The sequence below is a fragment of the Oncorhynchus masou genome, chromosome 6 (assembly GCF_036934945.1).
Source record: "Oncorhynchus masou masou isolate Uvic2021 chromosome 6, UVic_Omas_1.1, whole genome shotgun sequence".
In the NCBI taxonomy this organism is placed as follows: domain Eukaryota; kingdom Metazoa; phylum Chordata; class Actinopteri; order Salmoniformes; family Salmonidae; genus Oncorhynchus; species Oncorhynchus masou.
The window spans coordinates 33,416,518-33,437,788 of NC_088217.1; the positions used below are offsets into that span (position 1 = coordinate 33,416,518).

The following is a 21,271-nucleotide window of genomic DNA, read 5'->3' on the forward strand; positions in this document are numbered from 1 at the left end:
CCGTGGGGAGGCATGTTAACAGTCATGTGATGGAATGGCCATTTGCCATGTTCGGTCAGTGTTTGTTTGAAGAATGATTGGGAAGCAAGAGGGAAAACTGCAAGCCTGAGAAACTCCAGCATCAGAAAACATGATAATTTGATCGGTGAGAAGAACATGTAGGTTATGCTGGAACAAAATATGTTTCCATGTCAACATACTTTGATCAATCAAGGCCAGAGCGAGGTCTGTTCAAAAGAGTCCCCATTTATTTTAAACAGATAGTAAAACCAGATACATAATAGGCAGGCAGCCCAAACTTGTGAGTACTTGATTTGATTTTCCCCCCTGGTTATAGTGCCCATGGGAGACTGGCCTCAGATACTCAGAGCCTTGACACAGGAGTCCTTGGAGACAGGATGCAGCGTGTCAATTTGAGACGGAGAAAAAAAACCCATTGAAAATCAATGAGCAACTACAGAAGAGTAGATAATGCAATTGATAGAAATGAGATAATAGGGGAAAACAGACCTCTTAACTTACTAAATGACTCATTTGGTAAAAGATATGCATTTGTAAAATGCTTTCAGCATTAGCCCCTCAATGTAATTACATGCCTGTTTTGTAGATCCCATGAACTGCGCTTAATCTTACTACACAGTCCAGCTCATCCTCAGTCTAAAATACTTCTCCATTTCCACGTATCACAAACCCAGGGAACGAGAGCTGGTCACTCTCCCTGTAACCTCTTCTTTAAACATCTCAATCATACCGTTTCACAAACAATTCCCCGTTTGTCTTTAAGCTTGTTTACTCTGATGCTCTTTATCAACAAGGATGTACATGCCGAGTTGTAAAGGCCAGGGATTTTTCATATTTTCAAAAGAGCCCTGAAGTGAAGGAACCTTCTCACCCCTCAACCTTGATACAAGGTACAGCTGTGGTTTAGAGTTTCCCCTAGGCTTGAGTGGTTAGGCAAAGTCATTTGGGGACTTTTATTCGGTGTGGTATAGATATTATAGATATAATGGTATAGATATTAACATACATATGCCTGTTTGGGTCTGTCAGTTGCAGCTACTAGGCTGTGAGAGTATAGGGACTATTCACATCTATGTGGGGGGGGGGGGGGGTGATCCAAATCATCTTGAGTAACATAATTGAGTTTCACAAAAGGTTTTAATACTTCAGAATGATTTGAACATGAAGCGTGAAAATGCTAATATACAGTTGAAGCCGGAAGTTTACATACGCCTTAGCCAAATACATTTCAACTCAGTTTTCACAATTCTTGACATTTAATCCTAGTAAAAATTCCCTTTCTTAGGATCACCACAATATTTTAAGAATTTGAAATGTCAAAATAATAGGAGAGAGAATTATTTATTTCAGCTTTTATTTATTTATTTCATCACACCCCCAATCGGTCAGATGTTTACATACACTCAAATAGTATTTAAATATTGCCTTTAAATTGTTGAACTTGGTTCAAACATTTTGGGTAGCCTTCCACAAGCTTCCCACAATAAGTTGGGTGAATTTTGGCCCATTCCTCCTGACAGAGCTGCTGCAACCCAGTCAGGTTTGTTGGCCTCCTTGCTTGCACACACTTTCAGTTCTACCCACACATTTTCTATGGGATTGAGGTCATGGCTTGGTGATGGCCACTCCAATACCTTGACTTTGTTGTCCTTAAGCCATTTTGCCACAACTTTGGAAGTATGCTTGGGGTTATTGTCCATTTGGAATACCCATTTGCAACCAAGCTTTAACTTCCTGACTGATGTCTTGAGATGTTATTTCAATATATCCACATTATTTTCCTGAATACATGATATCATCTTTTTTGTGAAGTGCACCAATCCCTCCTGCTGCAAAGCACCCTCACAACATGATGCTGCCACCCCTGTGCTTCACAGTTGGGATGGTGTTCTTTGGCTTGCAAGCCTCCCCCTTTTTCTTCCAAACATAACAATGGTTATTATGGCGTTTGGAAATTGTTCCCAAAGAAGAACCAGACTTGTTGAGGTCTATAATTTTTTTGGCTGATTTGTTTTGATTTTCCCATGATGTCAAGCAAAGAGGCACTGAGTGAAGGTAGGCCTTGAAATACATCCACAGGTACACCTCCAATTGAATCAAATTATGTCAATTAGCCTTTAATGACTCCAACCTAAGTATATGTAAACTTTCGAATTCAACTGTAGGTACCATAGAGGTGCATTGTATTTGTGCCAAAAATAAGTTAGCATTTGAAACACTGGTCAGGTAAACAAAACCAAAGCATGGGTTGCTGTCATACCTTATCCATAGATTTCTTACAGGGTAAGGAAACCAATATTTGATTTTGTAATTTGGGTGAACCAATTTACAGTCAGAACCTGGTAATATCAAGATGTAGAATGGGACATAAATCTAACAACTTCAATCACTAATCTGATGAGGAACCCCCCCCCCCAAAAAAACCCACACACAATTCACTGAGAATGCATAACATAGGATGAAAAAACGATACTCTGAGACACCACTCACCATTCTAATTGTTCAACATAGAAAACTAGCACCGGAGGGGATGGCTGCCATTTTACTGGCTCCAAACCAACTTTGCTATTTTGTTAGTTAAAAAAGAAGTTGTAACTCATTTTGTACACAATGTTGCTGCTACCTTCTCTTATGACCGAAAAGCTGGACATCAGAACAGCGATTACTCACCTCAAACTGGAATAAGATTTTTCTTTAAAATGAGTCCAACGCGAAGGATATACTGCTTCCCGGAGACCAGGCCCTCATCCCAGTCATTCGAATTAAGAAAATATATACGGGGGCGGAGGTCTGGGTGCCTAGCGAGAATTTGTTGGGAGTGAGTAAACCACCACTACACTCAGTATTATTGGCCAACGTGCAATCATTGGAAAACAAACTGGATGATCTACGATTAAGAATATCCTACCAACGGGACATTAAAAACTGTAATATCTTATGTTTCACCGAGACTTGGCTGAACGACGACACGGATTATATAGAGCTGGCTGGTTCCTCTGTTTTTTCCGGCAGGACAGAGCAGCTACGTCTGGTAAGACGAGGGGCGTCTCTATACCTGCTGGTGTGCGATGTTTACTATTAAAGAAATCTCGAGGTATTGCTCTTCTCAGTATTGCTCAGAGCTGTAGACCACACTATCTATATTATTCATAGCCATCTATTTACCACCACAAACCGATGCGGGCACTAAGGCCGCACTCAATGAGCTGTATAAGGCCATAAGCAAACAAGAAAATGCTCATCCAGAAGCATTTGGCCAGGGATTTTAATGCAGGCAAACTTAAATCCGTTTTACCTACTTTCTACCAGCATGTCACATGTGCAACCAGAGGAAAAAACCTCTAGACCACCTTTACGCCACACACAGAAATGCATACAAAGCTCTCCCTCACCCTCCATTTGGTAAATCTGACCATAATTTTATTCTCCTGATTCCTGCTTACAAGCAAAAACTAAAGCATGAAGTACCATTGACTCGCTCAATACAGAAGTGGTCAGATGACGCGGATTCTATACTACAGGACTGTTTTGCTAGCACAGACTTGAATATGTTCCTGGATTCATCCAATGGCATTGAGGAGTATACCACCTATGTCACCGGCTTCATCAATAAGTGCATCAACGACGTCCTCCCATTTCCCAACCAGAAGCCATGGATTACAGCGAACATCCGCACCGAATCTAAAGGCTAGAGCTGCCGCTTTCAAGGAGCGGGACACTAATCCGGACGCTTATAAGAAATCCCGCTATGCCCTCAGACGAACCATCAAACAGACAAAGCATCAATACAGGACTAAGATTAAATCCTACTACACCGGCTCTTGACACTCATCGGATGTGGCAGGATTGAAAACTTATGGACTACAAAGGGAAACCCAGCCATGAGCTGCCCAGTGACGGGAGCCTACCAGACAAGCTAAATGCCTTTTATGCTCGCTTTGAGGCAAGAAACACTGCATGAGAACACCAGCTGTTCCAGACGACTATGTGATCACGCTCTCCATAGCCGATGTGAGCAAGACCTTTAAACTAGGGATGCACCGATATGACATTTTTGGTCAATACGATAGTTCTCACACACACACAGCGGTCTAAGGCACTGCATCTCAGTGCAAGAGGCGTCACGACAGTCCCTGGTTTGAATCCAGGTTGTATCACTTCCGGCAGTGATTGAGAGTCCCATAGGGCGGTGCACAATTGGCCCAGCATCGTCCGTGTTTGGCCGGAGTAGGCCGTCATTGTAAATAAGAATTTTTTCTTAACTGACTTTCCTGGTTGAATAAAGGTTACACACACAAAAAAAGTTATGTCCCTATTACCAGTAAAACACCAAAACCCATTTCTTTCACTTACTTGCTGTTTCATTGTTCATTTGTTCAGTCTTTTCAATCTCAACAAGGATTTCATCATACATGTCAAGCAGTGAAGTTTCAGCTGTCTGTCCGTGGCCCCTGTTCCTTGGTGCGCACTGTCATTGTGTCCGTTTCTATCTTGTCCAGCTGCGTATGTAACATTTCACGTAAACCCTCTTTCTTGTCTGCATCGAAGTAGCGGCCCTTGTACCTAGCATTGAGCATGGTGGCGACACAGTAGAGGGTTAGAGAGAATGCCACCAAATCGCTAGTTCACAGCCTCGAGTACTTTTGTAAGTTAACCCCACGGTCTGTGTCAGCAGTTTTGTTGAGCACACGTTTCAATGCCATGGCAGAGGGTATCACGTCTTCTGCAGACGCAGTTCGAATAAGGAGTGTGTTCATGTTTCCAAGTTCAAAACATGTTCTCAAATGCAATTGAAAATGGCAGCAGTGGTATGAGAACCAGCACATTCTTGAGCATGCAATACAGCTTTCCTCAGTACAAAATCTTTGTCGAACCACTGTGCTGTCACACTCAGCATGCTCATGGGGCTGACGTCGCTGGCCCAAATGTCAGTCGTGAAGCTAATAGCAGCGACACCTATAGCAAGAAGCTCATGGATGTGATTCAACAATACTGTGTAACTCTGGTAGGGAAACGTGAAAAATAGCACCGACTTGGTAGTGTGTACCGGTGCTCAAACAGTCGACGAAAGCCAACATCCTCCACGACAGAGAACGGTTGATGGCGCCAAAGAACATGGCTGAATTTTTTTACTTTCTCTCAACCAATTGTGCAATTATGTTAGTTTTTTGTGTAACTTATTATGTACATAATGTTGCTGCTATCGACTCTTATGACCCAAAATAACTTCTGGCCATGAGAACAGCGATTACTCACCGTGGACTGGAAGAAACGTTTTCCTTTAAATTCTTGGTGACAGGGTAGCGTGGATGAATTGAGTAGCGTGGATGAATAAGGTGCCCAGAGTAAACTGCCTGCTACTCTGTCCCAGATGCAAATATATGCATATTATTAGTAGTATTGGATAGGAAACACACTGAAGTTTCTAAAACTGTTTGAATGATGTCTGTGAGTATAACAGAACTCATATGGCAGGTAAAAACCTGAGAAAAATCCAACCAGGAAGTGGGACATCTGAGGTTTGTCGTTTTTCAATTCTTTGTCATTCCAATATACAGTGTAAATGGGGTCATATTGCACTTCCTAAGGCTTCCACTAGATGTCAGTCTTTAGAATGGAGTATACCACCTCAGTCATCGGCTTCATCAGTAAATGCATCAACGACGTCTTCTCCACAGTGACTGTACGTACATATCCCGACCAGAAGCCATGGATTACAAGCAAAATCCACATCGAGCTAAAGTCTGGAGCTGCTGCTGTCAAGGAGCGGAACACTTATCCAGATGCTTATAAGAAATCCCCCTATGCCCTCAGGCGAACCATCAAACAAGCAAAGCGTCAATACAGGATTAAGACTGAATCCTACTACACAGACGAGCGTCAGAGCCGGATGTGGCAGGGCCTGAAAACTACTACGGATTACAAAAGGGAAATTCAGACGCGAGCTGCCCATTGACACGAGCCTACCAGACAAGCTAAATGCCTTTTATGCTCGCTTCGAGGCAAGCAACACTGAAACACGCATGAGAGCACCAGCTGTTCTGGATGACTGAGTGATAATGCTCTCGGTAGCCAATGTGAACAAAAGCTTTAAACAGGTCAACATTCACAAAGCCGCTGGGCCAGACTGATTACCAGGATGTGTACTCAAAGCATGCGCAAACCTACTGGCAAGTGTCTTCACTTGACATTTTCAATCTCTCGCTGACCTAGTCTGTATACCTACATGTTTCAAACAGACCACAATAGTCCCTGTGCCCAAGGAAGTGAAGGTAACCTGCCTAAATTATTATGCCCTGTGGCACTCACGTCGGTAGCCATGAAGTGCTTTGAAAGGCTGGTCATGGCTCATATCAACAGCATCCTCCCGGACACCCTAGACCCACTCCAATTCGCATACCGCCCCAACAGATGACGCAATCTCAATCACACTCCACACTGCCCTTTCTCACCTGGACAAAAGAAACACCTATGTGAGAATGCTGTTCATTGACTACAGCTCAGCGTTCAACACCATAGTGCCCACGAAGCTCATCACTAAGCTAAGGACTCTGGGACAAAACACCTCCCTCTGCAACTGGATCCTGGACTTCCTGATGGGCCGCCCCCAGGTGGTAAGAGTAGGCAACAACACGTCTGCCACGCTGATCCCTAACACTGAGGTCCCTCAGGGGTGTATACTTAGTCCTCTCCTGTAGTCCCTGTTCACCCACGACTGTGTGGGCAAGCACGACTCCAACACCCTCATTAAGTTCTGACGACACAACAGTGGTAGGCCTGATCACCGACGAAACGGCCTATAGGGAGGTGTGTGTGGTGCCAGGACAACAACCTCTCCCTCAATGTGAGTCAGAGAAAGGAGATGTTCGTGGACTACAGGAAAACACAGGCTGAACAGGCCCCCATTAACATGGCTGTATTGGAGTGGGTCGAGAGTTAAGTTCTTTGGTGTCCACATCAGCAAACTACCATGGTCCAAACATACCAAGACAGTCGTGAAGAGGGCACAACAAAACCTTTTCCCCCTCAGGAGACTGAAAAGATTTGGCATGGTGGTAGGCCTAGGCAACAACACATCTGCCATGCTGATCCTGAACACTGAGGCCCCTCAGGGGTGCATGATTAGTGGCCAAGCACGATTCCAACACCATCATTAAGTTTGCTGACAACAGAACAGTGGTAGGCCTGATCACCAACAACGATGAGACAGTCTATAGGGAGGTATTCCGAGACCTGGCAGTGTGGTGACAGGACAACAACCTCTATCTCAACGTGACAAGACAAAGGAGCAGATTGTGGACTATAGGAAAAGGAGGGCCGAACAGGCCCCATTAACATCGACAGAGCTGTAGTGGAGCGGGTTCCTTGGTGTCCACATCAACAAAATATCATGGTCCAAACACACCAAGAAAATCGTAAAGAGGGCACGACAACACATTTTCACCCCCAGGAGACTGAAAAGATTAAGCATGGGTCCTCAGATCCTCAAAAAGAGGATAGTGCGTACGGCCAGTACATCACTGGGGCCAAGCTTCCTGACATCCAGGACCATATACTAGGTGGTGTCAGAGGAATTACTCAATAATTATCAACGACTCCAGTCACCAAAGTCATGGACTGCACGGCAAGCAGTACCAGAGCACCAAGTCTAGGACCAAAAGGCTTCTACTCCCAAGTCATAAGACTGCTGAACAACTAATCAAATGGCCACCGGATTATTTACATTGAATCTCCCCCTTTTTTTTACACTGCTGCTACTCGCTGTTTATTATCTATGCATAGTCATTTTACCTCAATTAACCTGTACCCCTGCACATTGACTAGGCACCGATACCCCCTGTATATAGCCTCGTTATAGTTATGTACATTTCTTGTGTTACCTTGTGATTGATTCTATTTTTAAACTTTATTTGATACTGTATACTCGTTGTTGGTTTGGGATTGAAATGGGATGTGCGGGGGTTCGCGAGTGGCTTTTTACTATTTCTTTGGAATCTTCATGTCTTACTTACTAACCAGGTTGTGACAAAACCATGTGTAGAGTTGAAAATGCAATGGAAACCAATTAAACTTTAATTTTTTTATTATTGTGGGAACTTGTGCTCTACGTCATCACACACAGCCTTTAAATCCACAACAAGTCAAGTTGATAGAAACATATCTTTCCGATTTTTTAAAATTATTTGGATGAATCTGTCACTAATATATTTTTATATATTTGGGGGGTCCAAATCAGAGGTTTTGTTCTGTATTTATTGAATATTATATGAATCATACTTTTTAAAAATGGCCAATGAGGGAGCAAGCAATTTGCTTAATTTCTCAGAGATTAAATTATATTTCAATAAAATAATGCTGCAGGAATACTAATATTGTCTGCTTCTAACTAGAGAAAGTATTTCTGAGCAATCTAAGATGGTGGGTTTCGAAATCCTATTTTTTGTGCTTTTTGAGGTGGAACAACCCTTGGGCCATAGTGATGTTAAAAGCAGGTGTTTGGTGTGTTACTGAAGTCAAGCACAGTACAGGTATTGTTTGGTGACAGGGCTGTGGGGGAGTGGGAAAGAAGAAGGGTAGAGAGAAGGAGAAAAGAGGCAAACTGAACATTGTCTTGTGCATTCTTATGTGATGTAGCCTAACAGGCACGCTGTGATGTTTATGATGTCACTGGGTTACGATGTTGTGGTATTTCAATTGTCTGTCATAATTAAAACTACCAAATGTAGTGTTGTGCCATTCAGGTCACTTTGTCATAATCATGTTAATTACCAGATTTTCAGTCACAGTTATGCAAACTATTTATTGTTCAAGTTTTTTTCAGTATAATGTCATAATGAGTTAAGTTCAAACTCAACACACACCTTTTTCGTCAACGCAAATCTTCCTAAACTCAACAGATAGAAGGCGGATGTGGGTACGGCAGACCGCGAGCAGCTGCGGCCCCTCATGAGTTAAGATTTTTTGTGGCCCCCACCCCATTCAAAGTTGCCTAAAGTCACAACACTGGAGAACAGCAATCAAATAGGCCTACAGAAACAGGACTTAAAAGGTTGAAACAGGCTCAAACTTTCACAATGAGTCAGTTGCAAAGAAAAACTGTGATTTTTTTACTCAGGCTTTTAACACCATTCAGTCTGGCAGATTAGATAACAAGCTGGAAAATCACCATTATCCAACTTTTTGGGCTTAAAAAAAATAAAAATAAAAACATGGATACAACAGAGCCCCTTGCTGTGCCCAGATTAAATGTAAAAGGACTGTATACATGCAATCTGTGTTTGATAAGACAACGCTGAAGACAAGCACCCAACCACAGTAGAGCCAAACCATATCATCCATGTTATTCAAACATGAGTGCACAATTAGGGGGTTTATCAGGAGGGACAGACTGTTTATAGACCTTGAAAAGCACTAAAGGCCAGGGAGAGGAGGAACTGAGGCTGGGGGGGGGGGTGTTCTGTTTACTCATTGTTGAACAGTTCTTTGAGTGAGTGAAAAAGGCAGCTTCTTGCTGCATTACAGTTGTATCAGTCCTCCATTGATCTGCTCCATCAGATGAGGTTCATGTTCACTGGGGCTGCATGTTCATGCAGAGGGTGGGGGTGTAGCAGCAGTGGACCTGCCCCTGGGTAGCCTACAAGATGGAGGTCGCCTCTTTCTGCCTAACTTCATCCCTGCCCTCATTTCTGACACAAAAGCACCCAGACTTCAACTGAACGAGGTGCATGAACCCACTCTCTCACGTTCTGCTGCTGGCCCTGACAACCTCTAAGGTTCGACTGTCAGATTCACATAACATCGCTCTCCATCTCTGACACACACACTGCCCTGACTACGTCCCTAAACTTCTCATTTATAAATTAAATATTGTATCCAATCATGATAGCTACAGTGTAAGCCATAGTGTATTCAGGCTGATGGGTAGAACACCACACAATGGCTCATTTTGCAATGTACAGCAGCTCTTGAAAGCTAAATAGGTCAGCCTCAGTCCCTCATTGTGTTGTCGTTTCAGCAAAAGCTTAGAGAGCTTCACTTTAAATACCACTCGTTATCGTGTGTGCAGAGCATAGTCTACACACTATCAGAAACTGTTAAAAAGCAGATAAGCAAATATGTTCTCACTGAAAATGATGAAAAAACAAACTCACATTTAGGAATAAGGATATCATACCTGTATGAATCTGAGCCTGAAGCTGATAATATGATATGTAATATTATGTGGTCGTTTATTATAAATAAAACCAATATTTCCATATTAGCTTTTGAGAATACAGCAAATGCCTTCATTTAACTTTGATCGGATGACTCAACCTGCTGCTATTTGATTATTCTGTTGGGTGTCAAGGAATGGTGGAAGATCCTTGGTAGATAGTTAACCTTGACTGTTATTACCAAATCCAAAAAATGTGCTCTCTGAGATGTTAAAACTTACTAACGTGATCGTAGCTGACAATTAGCTACTAGCTGGCCAGAGACCTAGCTGGCGTTGTGATATTCTCAAGTAGATTGCTAGTTATGATGTATCTTTAAACAACGCAGTGAAGAAGGGTATGTAGCTGCTTCTATTAATTTATTTCTGCTCTATTTAAAACAATGAACTACCAGTAAAAAATAAATAAAAATAAAAATCAGGTCCAATTTGCGAACTCGGCTTGCTTGATACCAAATAACGTTACGCGCGCCATGTTGTTGTGCCAAGCGATGTCAGCCCCAGTCGCACAAACCAAGTAAATAAATACACACAGGCGTAAAAAAAAACATTATACTCACCATCATAACTTCTGAATAAGCCCAGGACGAGAAGAGTTAACAATACTTGTTTCTTAGCCATGATCGTTATATTCCCATTGCATTGCATTAATATATTGGGTGGTGTGGTATTGACAGCAGTGCGAGACACAACCAACGATTTAAATATACATCATTGGACACACAGCTCCAGCCAGCCAGCAGACAGACGCCTTAAAGGGGTGTGGAGAATTTAAAGGAGAGGAATGGCTAACTAGCTGTTATTTTGAAGTAGGGCGATAAAATAAACTAGATAAGATTAGAAAGCACAATGTAACGTCTGGTCAAGGCTTAAAATATAAACTTTAAATTCAAATAATGTAATATGATAATGTGATTTTATACCCAGGTGGTTTAAATATTGAATAGGCCTTTAACATCGTATGTACCACCCACATAGAACATGATCTCTGTAATATTTTTAAAATGTAACTTGGCAAGTCAGCTAAGAACAAATTATTATTTACAAAACTGCCTTGTTCAGGGGTAGAATTTTTACCTTGTCAGCTCAGGGATTAAATCAGGCAACCTTTCAGTTACTGGACCAGTGCTCTAACCACTAGTAAACCACCCCAGTAAAGCTGCCCCAATAAGAATACCCATACCACTGCCCCACTTTACCAGACCATGCTACTGAACTTCTGAAACATAAACTGTGTGCATGCATTGAAATTGACACCATACATCTAAAAAGGAGGACACAGAAATCAACTCCATCTTTTTGAGAGAGCCGTGTCCCTCCCTCCTAGACACCGAAATGTGCCTTTAGGCTGGACACAGTACAGTAATCCCTCCATTGTCATTGTATTGTGTTACATTGTAGAGGCATCAGAGTTACCTAATACTGTCTTTCCGCTCAGCTCCACCTTGGATTGATTTATTTGTCCACAGTAGAAGAGGGTGTGGTCCTGCTCATGTATGTCACATATAGAGGGAGCTAGTTTGATCCAGTTTATTGTATCTCCCTCTCTCTCTCACTCACTCACTCACTCACTCACTCACTCACTCACTCACTCACTCACTCACTCACTCACTCACTCACTCACTCACACACACACACACACACACACACACACACACACACACACACACACACACACACACACACAAACACACACACATTGGGCTGAACACATTCAAGAATTGTTTTGCACATCATAGTAAGTATCCAGTATTATTTAATGCAGTCATAAGGAACAGCCCACAGGGCACAGATGTTAATTCAACATCTATTCCATGTTGATTCAACGTAATTTAATTGAAATTACATTAAAACAACATTGATTCAAACAGTGTGTACCAGTGGGAGTGTAGTGTTCAAAGCAATGCAACTCTGTCTTGCTACAGTACATGTATACTCCCAACATTTCTCCTCGAACCGATAATACGAGATGTGTGCATACAACACGAGTTGATTTAATTACTCATGATTACCATCTAGATACCGAATCCAGTGAAGCACTCATGATCTCTCTCTCTCTCTCTCGTAAAAATAAATAAATAGAAGCTCTTTTTTCCTCTGTAACTCTCCATTTGTCCAGCATTCAAATAACTAAAAGAGCAGACATTTACCCGAAATAAACTTTGTAATATCTTTGGTTACATAAATTAAAGTCATGCATATTATACGAACTATAGCCTAATTCCATTTGTATTCCAACTCCTTTGAATTAGCTCCGGACCATAATCTAGTGTCCTCTACCTTTATAGGGGGATTGGTCTGTACATTATGGCCATGCCTAATCCCCCTAAATCTAAAAAATACTCTGCCCTTGGCCCCCAGTCAACCCCCACCACGCCCTAGGTTGCCAGACTGACCAGACAGGCGGAGGCTTTGAAGGGGTATTATCTCTCTGAAGTTCACTGACTCCCCCACATACAGATATTTACAACCATACCCCGACAGGTCTACACATAGCTTACACAGAGAGAAGTGTAGAGAGGAAACACTGCCTTCAACCATACACTGACATACTGTAAGACACATTATCTGATGGATAGGAGTGTGGGACACAAATGCATTATTTTGGGGGGGTCAAAATGTGGATTAAGGTGAAGTATAATCCAAAGAACCAATGTCTTTTTTTTGCATTAGTATTCTTTTGTTGTATAATTTTTGTAAGTGTGACCAATAAATCATGTCAAATACATTTCCATTTTGATTAGCTTAGCTAGAGCTCATTAGTTTTGCGTATTACACTCTGATCTTTAAATCGATGCCGTCTTGTAGTTGCATTCACTTATTGTACTTTGATCATTTTACCTTGATTGTAATATTTCCAGTCAGACTGCCTCGACAGTCTTGAGTAAAGCCGTGAGGAATGAAAAAAGAGAAACAAAGTCGCCTTCTGGTGGCAGATTTGAGGTAAAGTGTAGCCCAAGTGAAGTCTGTCATGTTCTTTTTACACCTGAAAATAGCAGGTGCCAACTTTGCACTATTGCATGCTTGTATCTGGCTCATACATCATTCAAATGTTTAAAAAAAATGTACCTAGGATGGCATGGCCCATTATACCTTTGACTTCATGTCAGAGTGTTACTATTTTAAAATTAGACTCAGCGATATGACGTAGATTGAGAAAGTAAACAGCATAGTGGGTCAATTTCCACATCAACTAAGAGCGTTGAAGACTTGATTTACACAACTCAGTCCTGACTCCAAAATCTTAAAATAGCCTCAGCCCACCATTTAAGGACCACAGTAAACAGCACAGAATCAAATGACATCATAAACAGACATCTTTCGCAATGGTTTATTGACAAAATAAAGTCACCAACACACACATATACATATATACACACATACATACACACATACATACATACATACATACATACATACATACATACATACATACATACATACATACATACATACATACATACATACATACATACATACATACATACATACAGTGGAGCAAAAAAGTATTTAGTCAGCCTCCAATTGTGCAAGTTCTCCCACTTAAAAAGATGAGAGAGGCCTGTAATTTTCATCATAGGTACACTTTAACTATGACAGACAAAATGAGAAACGAAATCACAGAAAATCACATTGTAGGATTTTTAATGAATTTATTTACAAATTATGGTGGAAAATAAGTATTTGGTCACCTACAAACAAGCAAGATTTATGGCTCTCACAGACCTTCTTCAAGAGGCTGCTCTGTCCTCCATTCGTTACCTGTATTAATAGCACCTGTTTGAACTTGTTATCAGTATGTGTGTGTGTGTGTATATATATATGTATATATATGTGTATATATATATATATGTGTGTGTTGGTGACTTTAATGTGTAAATAAACCATTGTGAAAGATGCATTCGGAAAGTATTCAGACCCCTTAACTTTTTCCACATTTTGTTACGTATTTTTAAAAATCCTCATCGATCTACATACAGTACCCCATAATGCCAAAGCAATTGGTGGAACCTTCTAAAGACAGGTGTGTGCCTTTTCAGACAATTGAATTTACCACAAGTGGACTCAAATCAAGTTGAAGAAACATCTCAAGGATGAACAAGGCAGTTAACCCACTGTTCCTAGGCCGGCATTGAAAATAAGAATATGTTCTTAACTGACTTGCCTAGTTAAATAAAGGTAAAAATAAAAAACAAGGATACCTTTATTTAACCAGGCAAGTCAGTTAAGAACAAATTATTATTTACAATGACGCCCTAGGAACAATGGGTTAGCTGCCTGTTCAGGGGCAGAACAACAGATTTGTACCTTGTTACTAGTCCAACGCTCTAACCACTAGGCTACACTGCCGCCCCTATGCTGGTAAACACTTGAATACATTTAGTTATAATAATTTCACAAATGTAGTGCACTGGGCCTTTACTGGTCCTGTAAAAAAATTAAAAAGAAAAATATTTACAAAGCAGTATGAATATGATGGCCTTTAAAGAATCGATTTTACTGCATTGGCCATAAAACCGAGTCCAGAGCTTTGAGTAATTTGAGCAGTACTTCATAATTCAAATGTTTGGAGTATAACTCCAGGAAAAATATATTGGAAGTTATTGGAAATGTGTGTCATTGAAATAAATTGGCAGCTTTAGACATCTCACTACTTCTCTCTCTTCTTTTTCCTTTCCTTTTCCTTCTTGGCCTTCTCTTTTTCTTTCTCTGCCTTCTTCTCCTTCTTCTCTTGCTTCTCTGCTTTGTACTTCCATACGGGCAGCTCCAGGTGACCCTTGTGCCTCTTCTTCTTTTTTTCCTTCCTAGGTGTGGGCTCTCCAGACTTCACTATCTGGATCTTGGGGATGCAGCCGGAAGGGAACACACTATTCCTGTGGGCCATGTACCTGGGCATGAAGGTGCGCACCCCGGTGGAGGCTGTAGAGATAATACTGCCCCTGCGCTCTGTGTCCACACAGCAGGACGTGGCAATGGTCTCGGCCAAGTGGATGTGTGGAATGATGGAGGAGACGGAGACGGAGCCGTTGCTGTGGCACACAGAGCTCTCCTCCAGCTTCTTCTCTGAGTGCTTCTTCCTCAGCTCAGGCACGGCCAAGCGCCTCTTTCCCACCTCGGGGGGGCTGGTGGGGCATAGCGGCCGGCAGCTGGTGGCCACCAAAGGGCTGTGGATGCTGGTGGTGATACGCACCATATGGTCCAAGACCCCATTGTCCTGGGGGTCTTGGAGAAAATTGAAGCTGAAGGTGGACTTGATGCGCTGGGTGATCATCTGGCCGGTGCTCTTGTTGGCTGTGGCTTTGGCCACCAGCACTTTCAGTTCTGGCCACTCGGGGACGTAGCTCTCAATAAACTGCTCGGCTCTAGGCCGCAGGTTGAGGCGGCGGAGGCGGCTCAAGGTCTCGTAGCGGCCCGTCTTTAGTGCCCAGTCCCGCGCACACTTCTGCTTCCTGGTGTCTATTGCATTTAGGTCTGCACCTGGAAGAGAAATAGCAGTGAAGGGAAAAAATAAAATAGCTTTCAGGTCATAATATTTCTCCATTGAAACACTTTCATTCACATTCCATTGCATATAGATCTATATTATAGCACCATAATGATAATCATGTGCTACATGAATAAGAAAACATAGATGCTTCTTGGTTTATGATGGATAGAGGGAAGAATTAATTATCTTTAATGTGATGGGGGAAAGGCTTCAGTTAGCTGAGCATGTTTTCCTTAACTCTTTTAGCATATTGACAAATGAGTGACTGTGACTCCAGTGGATACTACCGATCTTGTGAAAAGAGGACAACATATCTGGAGTAAAGAAACTTCGCTAATCTCCCGGCAGCCAAGACAAAGATTATACCAGAGTGTGTCAGAGTGTGTCCCCTAAACATTGGCAGACACACCACAGGTACATCCATCCCAACCACATTACTACACACTTCCTATACCCTTAGCCCTTCAATTTGTGGGTTCATGCTCAACCCCAATTAGAACAGAGATTTTATAATTGCCAATTGCCTGAGTCAGCAACATTGCTGCCTGGGAGAAAGCATAGGCTAATCCCAGAATTCTGTGTGTATAACTATCTCTTCCTCCTCTCTCCCTCTCTGGGCCTTACTTCTGTTTAGAAGTATACCTTTTGGAATCTCTAAAGTAATTTAATTAATTTAATGTCAGCGGACACACTGTTGTGTGTCTGATAATACATGTGAACTGTGAACTGTGAACTGCACAAACATACAATTAAGGCTTATACCCAGTATACGCAGGTAAATTGGGGTCAGAATTATGTTTTTATACTTGTAACATCAATTTCTCTGGTTATCTAAACATTTATAAGATGTTTTCTCATGACTACAGTATGGTGTGTATGGTAGCGTTGAAGTGGAGGAGGCCTCTCACTCACCGGCCATGACGAGGGAGGACACCACATCATCTCGGCCCTGCATGGCAGCTTTAATGAGTGCGGTGAAGCCACGGCAATCCCGGATCTCTGTGTCTGCCCCGGGGTAGTAGTTTAGGATGTAGGTCACTGTAATGGTGTGACCTGGAGAAGGATACAGGGTGAGAATGGGTTCAGGGTATCATGAGGCGCCATCGAAAATACTAAAGGCCTGTCACAAATGTCACCATTATTTCCTATATAGTGCACTACTTTTGAAGTAGTAAGTACCACAGAACAATGAGACAGATATTTCATTGGATGTTTGAATGTGAAAATTCTGGAGGGCGTTTCCACTCACTACCAAATAAGGTGAGGAGAGGAAGCCCAGTGGCCGGCAGTGGGAGAAGATGGAGTGATATGGGTTTTGGCCAACATTCTGCTAATTTTCTCATCGATTAAACATTTGATCTCTATACAATTTTCTAAAACTATAATCTGTAATCTGTACCGCCCCCAGAAACCTTCTCCTTTTACTCTCTATTCCAGACGTCCTAGACGACCAATTCTCATAGCTTTCAGCTGTACCCTTTGCCAACTCCTCCTCTGTTCCTCTGGTGATGTAGAGGTGAATCCAGAACCTGCAGTGCCTAGCTCCACTCCTATTCCCCAGGCGCTCTCTTTTGATGACTTTTGTAAATGTAATAGCCTTGGTTTCATGCATGTTAACATTAGAAGCCTCCTCCCTAAGTTTGTTTTATTCACTGCTTTAGCACACTCTGCCAACCCGGATGTTATACCCTGATGAAGACAGCTTGGCTGTCGAAACGTTGGTATTAAATTTTTGCATCTGAGCTCCAAGAGTGTGCGGCTCTCTTTTATTTTCAAGTTTCTACTCTGCTAGCCAGCACCTCGTCTTAATAGGTGTGCGTTTCTTTTTCTTCTAAATCTCTATGGGGGTGCCACAGGATTCAATTATTGGGCCGACTCTCTTCTCTGTATATATCAATGATGTCGCTCTTGCTGCTGGTGTGTCTCTGATCCACCTCTACGCAGACGACACCATTCTGTATACTTCTGGCCCTTCTTTGGACACTGTGTTAACAACCCTCCAAACGAGCTTCAATGCCATTACAACTCTCCTTCCGTGGCCTCCAACTGCTCATAAATACAAGTAAAACTAAATGCATGCTTTTCAACCGATCGCTGCCTGCACCTGCCCACCCTTCCAGCATCACTACTCTGGACGGTTCTGACTTAGAATATGTGGAAAACTACAAATACCTAGGTGTCTGATTAGACTGTAAACTCTCCTTCCAGACTCACATCAAACATCACCAATCCAAAGTTAAATCTTGAATTGGCTTCCTATTTTGCAACAAAGCATCCTTCACTCATGCTGCCAAACATACCCTTGTAAAACTGACCATCCACTCCTCGACTTCGGCGATGTCATTTCCAAAATAGCCTCCAATACCCTACTCACTAAATTGGATGCAGTCTATCACAGTGCCATCCATTTTGTCACCAAAGCTCCATATACTACCCACAACTGCGACCTGTACACCCACGTTGTGTGGCCCTCGCTTCACTCTCGTCGCCAAACCCACTGGCTCCAGGTCATCTACAAGACCCTGCTAGGTAAAGTCCCCCCTTATCTCAGCTCGCTGGTCACCATAGCAGCACCCACCTGTAGTACGCACTCCAGAAGGTATATCTCTCTGGTCACGCCCAAAACCAATTCTTTCTTTGGCCGCCTCTCCTTCCAGTTCTCTGCTGCCAATGACTGGAACAAACTACAAAAATCTCTGAAACTGGAAACACTTATCTCCCTCACTAGCTTTAAGCACAAGCTGTCAGAGCAGCTCACAGATTACTGCAGCTGTACATAGCCCATCTATAATTTAGCCCAAACAACTACCTCTTCCCCTACTGCATTTATTTATTTTGCTGCTTTGCACCCCATTATTTTTATTTCTACTTTGCACATTCTTCCACTGCAAATCTACCATTCCAGTGTTTTACCTGCTATATTGTATTTACTTTGCCACCATGGCCTTTTTTTGCCTTTACCTCCCTTATCTCACCTCATTTGCTCACATTGTATATAGACTTGTTTCTACTGTATTATTGACTGTATGTTTGTTTTGCTCCATGTGTAACTCTGTGTTGTTGTATGTGTCGAACTGCTTTGCTTTATCTTGGCCAGGTCGCAATTGTAAATGAGAACTTTGTTCTCAACTAGCTTACCTGGTTAAATAATGGTGAAATAAAAATAAATAAAATAAACAAACAGAGTGGACTGTGTTTTGTAGACTTTACCCTTTGTCAAAGTTTTTTAAAATGTAGTTGTTTAAAAGGAGTGCAAGGGCAAAATTAGTTATTGCACACGCATACTTCACAGGGTATACGTTCCCCAAGGGAAATATTCAAATAAATACTAGAACGCGCCAATAGGATCTCACTATCTTGTGCTTGGCTCTGCCCACCACCTTGCTTGTTCTGCCCACTATGATTCATTTTCTCCCATTGGAAACGACAGGCTCTGGTATACCCTGGATTAGTTATAAAAATCTTTGGTTGTACTCTATAAAGGTAATAGGTTCCATTTGGGATGCAACCTAGAGATGTGCTAATGACGTTTCACTGTGTAGTATTTAGTAATAGGTCTGGTGAGAGTGAATCACCTGCTTGTGCAGCGATCATCAGTGCTGTGTTGCCATCGTTGTCCTGGTGATTTATGTCCAGGTAGGGGCAGTGGTAAAGAGATTGCACAATGTCCAAAAAACCCTTATAGCACGCCACCATCAGTCCAGTCTGTTGGGTAAAAAATGTGGATTAGACTGATGAAGAAAAAATCTGACTGCGTCAGAGTGAAGGCTGCAATTAAGTCCAACAACAATTTTACATGACTTGATTGAAGCATTCTGTGTCTTCATACAGGGGACATGATGCTCCTGGTATTTGAACTAGTAACCCTCAGGACTCGCTGGATCATACACCCCCAAAAGCTATCCCAAATGTGAAATAGCAAGAGAGACCCATACCCAGCCATTGTGGTCTACCGCCATGACCTCCTCTTTTGTAACCCCTCTCTCCAGAACCTTTCGGAGTGCCAGGGGGTCATTCCGAGTGCACACATCATACAGCGTGTTGGAAGTACCCTGTGAATCACCTTCCTGCTCGTAGTCTGGAAGCACTGAGTCATCTGAGAGGACACTCCCAGAGTCTAACACACTCCCTGACAAAGACACCTCTGAGGCGTCCTTGTCAGGGCCTTTGTCCTCAGGCACAGAGTTCTTCACAGCAGCCATCTTGGAAGAGATGGAACTGGACCCTCAGCCTACATCACAACTGGAGCTTTGAGAAACAGAACAATAGGGGTCAAATGTCAGAGACTAAAACGCAGTCTGGCATGGGCACACACCTTGAGACCTCTAGGGAAATAAACCAGGGGTCAGACCAGTCTGTTGATTGTGTTAACATTGAAGTTGAGGCAAAACCACAGAGCCATTCAATGGGCCATTAGAATGATCTATAGATCAACAACACATTTCTCTGATATGATTGACAGATTGACTGGAGGAAACGCAACATAATTCTCAGGGATAATGATGGTTTATCTCTTTGAGAGTGGTTACACTTCTCCAGCCCTATCCCTCAGCTGTTTACCAAATAAGTGGGGGGATGACCGGTTTGTTGTTGTCCTAGATTGCCCATTTAATCTCTGTGTATGGCAACAGAACGGTTGTGGCTGAGCGAACTCAACGTGCCTTCAGTGTTGAATAACTGGATTAGCATCTGAAAGCCCTTCTGAACACAATGCTAAATTCACACTAAGAATAAAAAGAGTCACACGTGGGACTTTAGTGGCTCGTGTTTGGGCTTTAAATCCAGCCACACCTGTACCAGGCCATCCTCGCATCTTGGCCATTGAAACGTCTCTGGTTGTTTTTCGCTTACGAGGATAAGCCTCAGAGATGTTGAGATGTAGGATATACGTATTACTGATGCATAACGCATCACAGATGCATCACAGATACATGTATCCTCACACTAATTGTACAGTTGTGCCAATTTCTCACAAGTGTTTCAATGACCCCAGCGAACCCACATCAGGGTGCCACACTGTTAAAGAACAAATGGAGGGTTGAGAAACCAATAGATAGACAGAGGACCACTGAGGATAGAGTGTCACCCAGGGAGACAGGTGTTTCAGAGATGCTGATGTAAAACACATCAACAGAGTCCCTGGGGTTACAAAGCCTCTTATGCAAGATTAAAGGCACTCTATTTGCAAAACATGGAACCATCTATAATATCAGCTTGAGAATTTGTTCTACATCGTCTTTGATGTCCAGAGCACAGACTCTGGACAGAGCACAGCGTCCTGAACCATTGCCTCTTAACGGCAGAAAACAGTCAACAACTGTTGTGCTCTGTTCAATTATCGTTCACCTGAGCATGCACATTTCTAGAAGATCATTATAAAGAACACAATCTATAATTAAATCTTCACAACTGTCTCTAGTAGAACGTCTCTGGCAGAACATCTTTTAAAACCCATCCCTGAAGAATGCACTTACCTCAAAAATCTAACTGGTTTCTACTCACTCTGCCTCTTGAGAAGATATTGTTCAAACTGCCAAGAAAAGTATTCT

The 21,271-nt window shown here is 42.3% G+C and overlaps 2 protein-coding genes across 2 annotated transcripts in view; both read right to left on the minus strand.

The window, feature by feature from the left end:
• Positions 1-10,955, minus strand: part of LOC135541935 (activin receptor type-1B-like) — a 31,309-nt gene extending 20,354 nt beyond the window's left edge. Inside the window, exon 1 of the mRNA XM_064968442.1 lies at positions 10,795-10,955. Within this exon, the coding sequence (XP_064824514.1) occupies positions 10,795-10,882 (88 nt within the window). The 5' untranslated portion in view covers positions 10,883-10,955. The remainder of the gene's footprint in view (positions 1-10,794) is intronic.
• A 3,930-nt stretch (positions 10,956-14,885) lies between these two features.
• On the minus strand, positions 14,886-19,924 carry LOC135541566 (photoreceptor ankyrin repeat protein-like). The gene is made up of 4 exons (XM_064967871.1): positions 19,658-19,924; positions 19,298-19,427; positions 16,635-16,775; positions 14,886-15,712 (listed from the first exon to the last, which is right to left on the minus strand). Exons 1-4 carry the CDS (start codon positions 19,922-19,924, stop codon positions 14,886-14,888), a joined length of 1,365 nt encoding a protein of 454 aa, XP_064823943.1.
• Positions 19,925-21,271: the final 1,347 nt, after the last annotated feature.

Coding starts and splice junctions, on each gene's coding strand:
- LOC135541566 (XM_064967871.1), bottom strand. CDS start 19,924: ATGGCTGCTGTGAAGAACTCTGTGCCTGAGGACAAAGGCCCTGACAAG. Junction 19,428..19,657: donor CGGTAGACCACAATGGCTGG/GTATGGGTCTCT, acceptor TTTACCCAACAG/ACTGGACTGATGGTGGCGTG. Junction 15,713..16,634: donor GTCCTCCCTCGTCATGGCCG/GTGAGTGAGAGG, acceptor TTTCTCTTCCAG/GTGCAGACCTAAATGCAATA.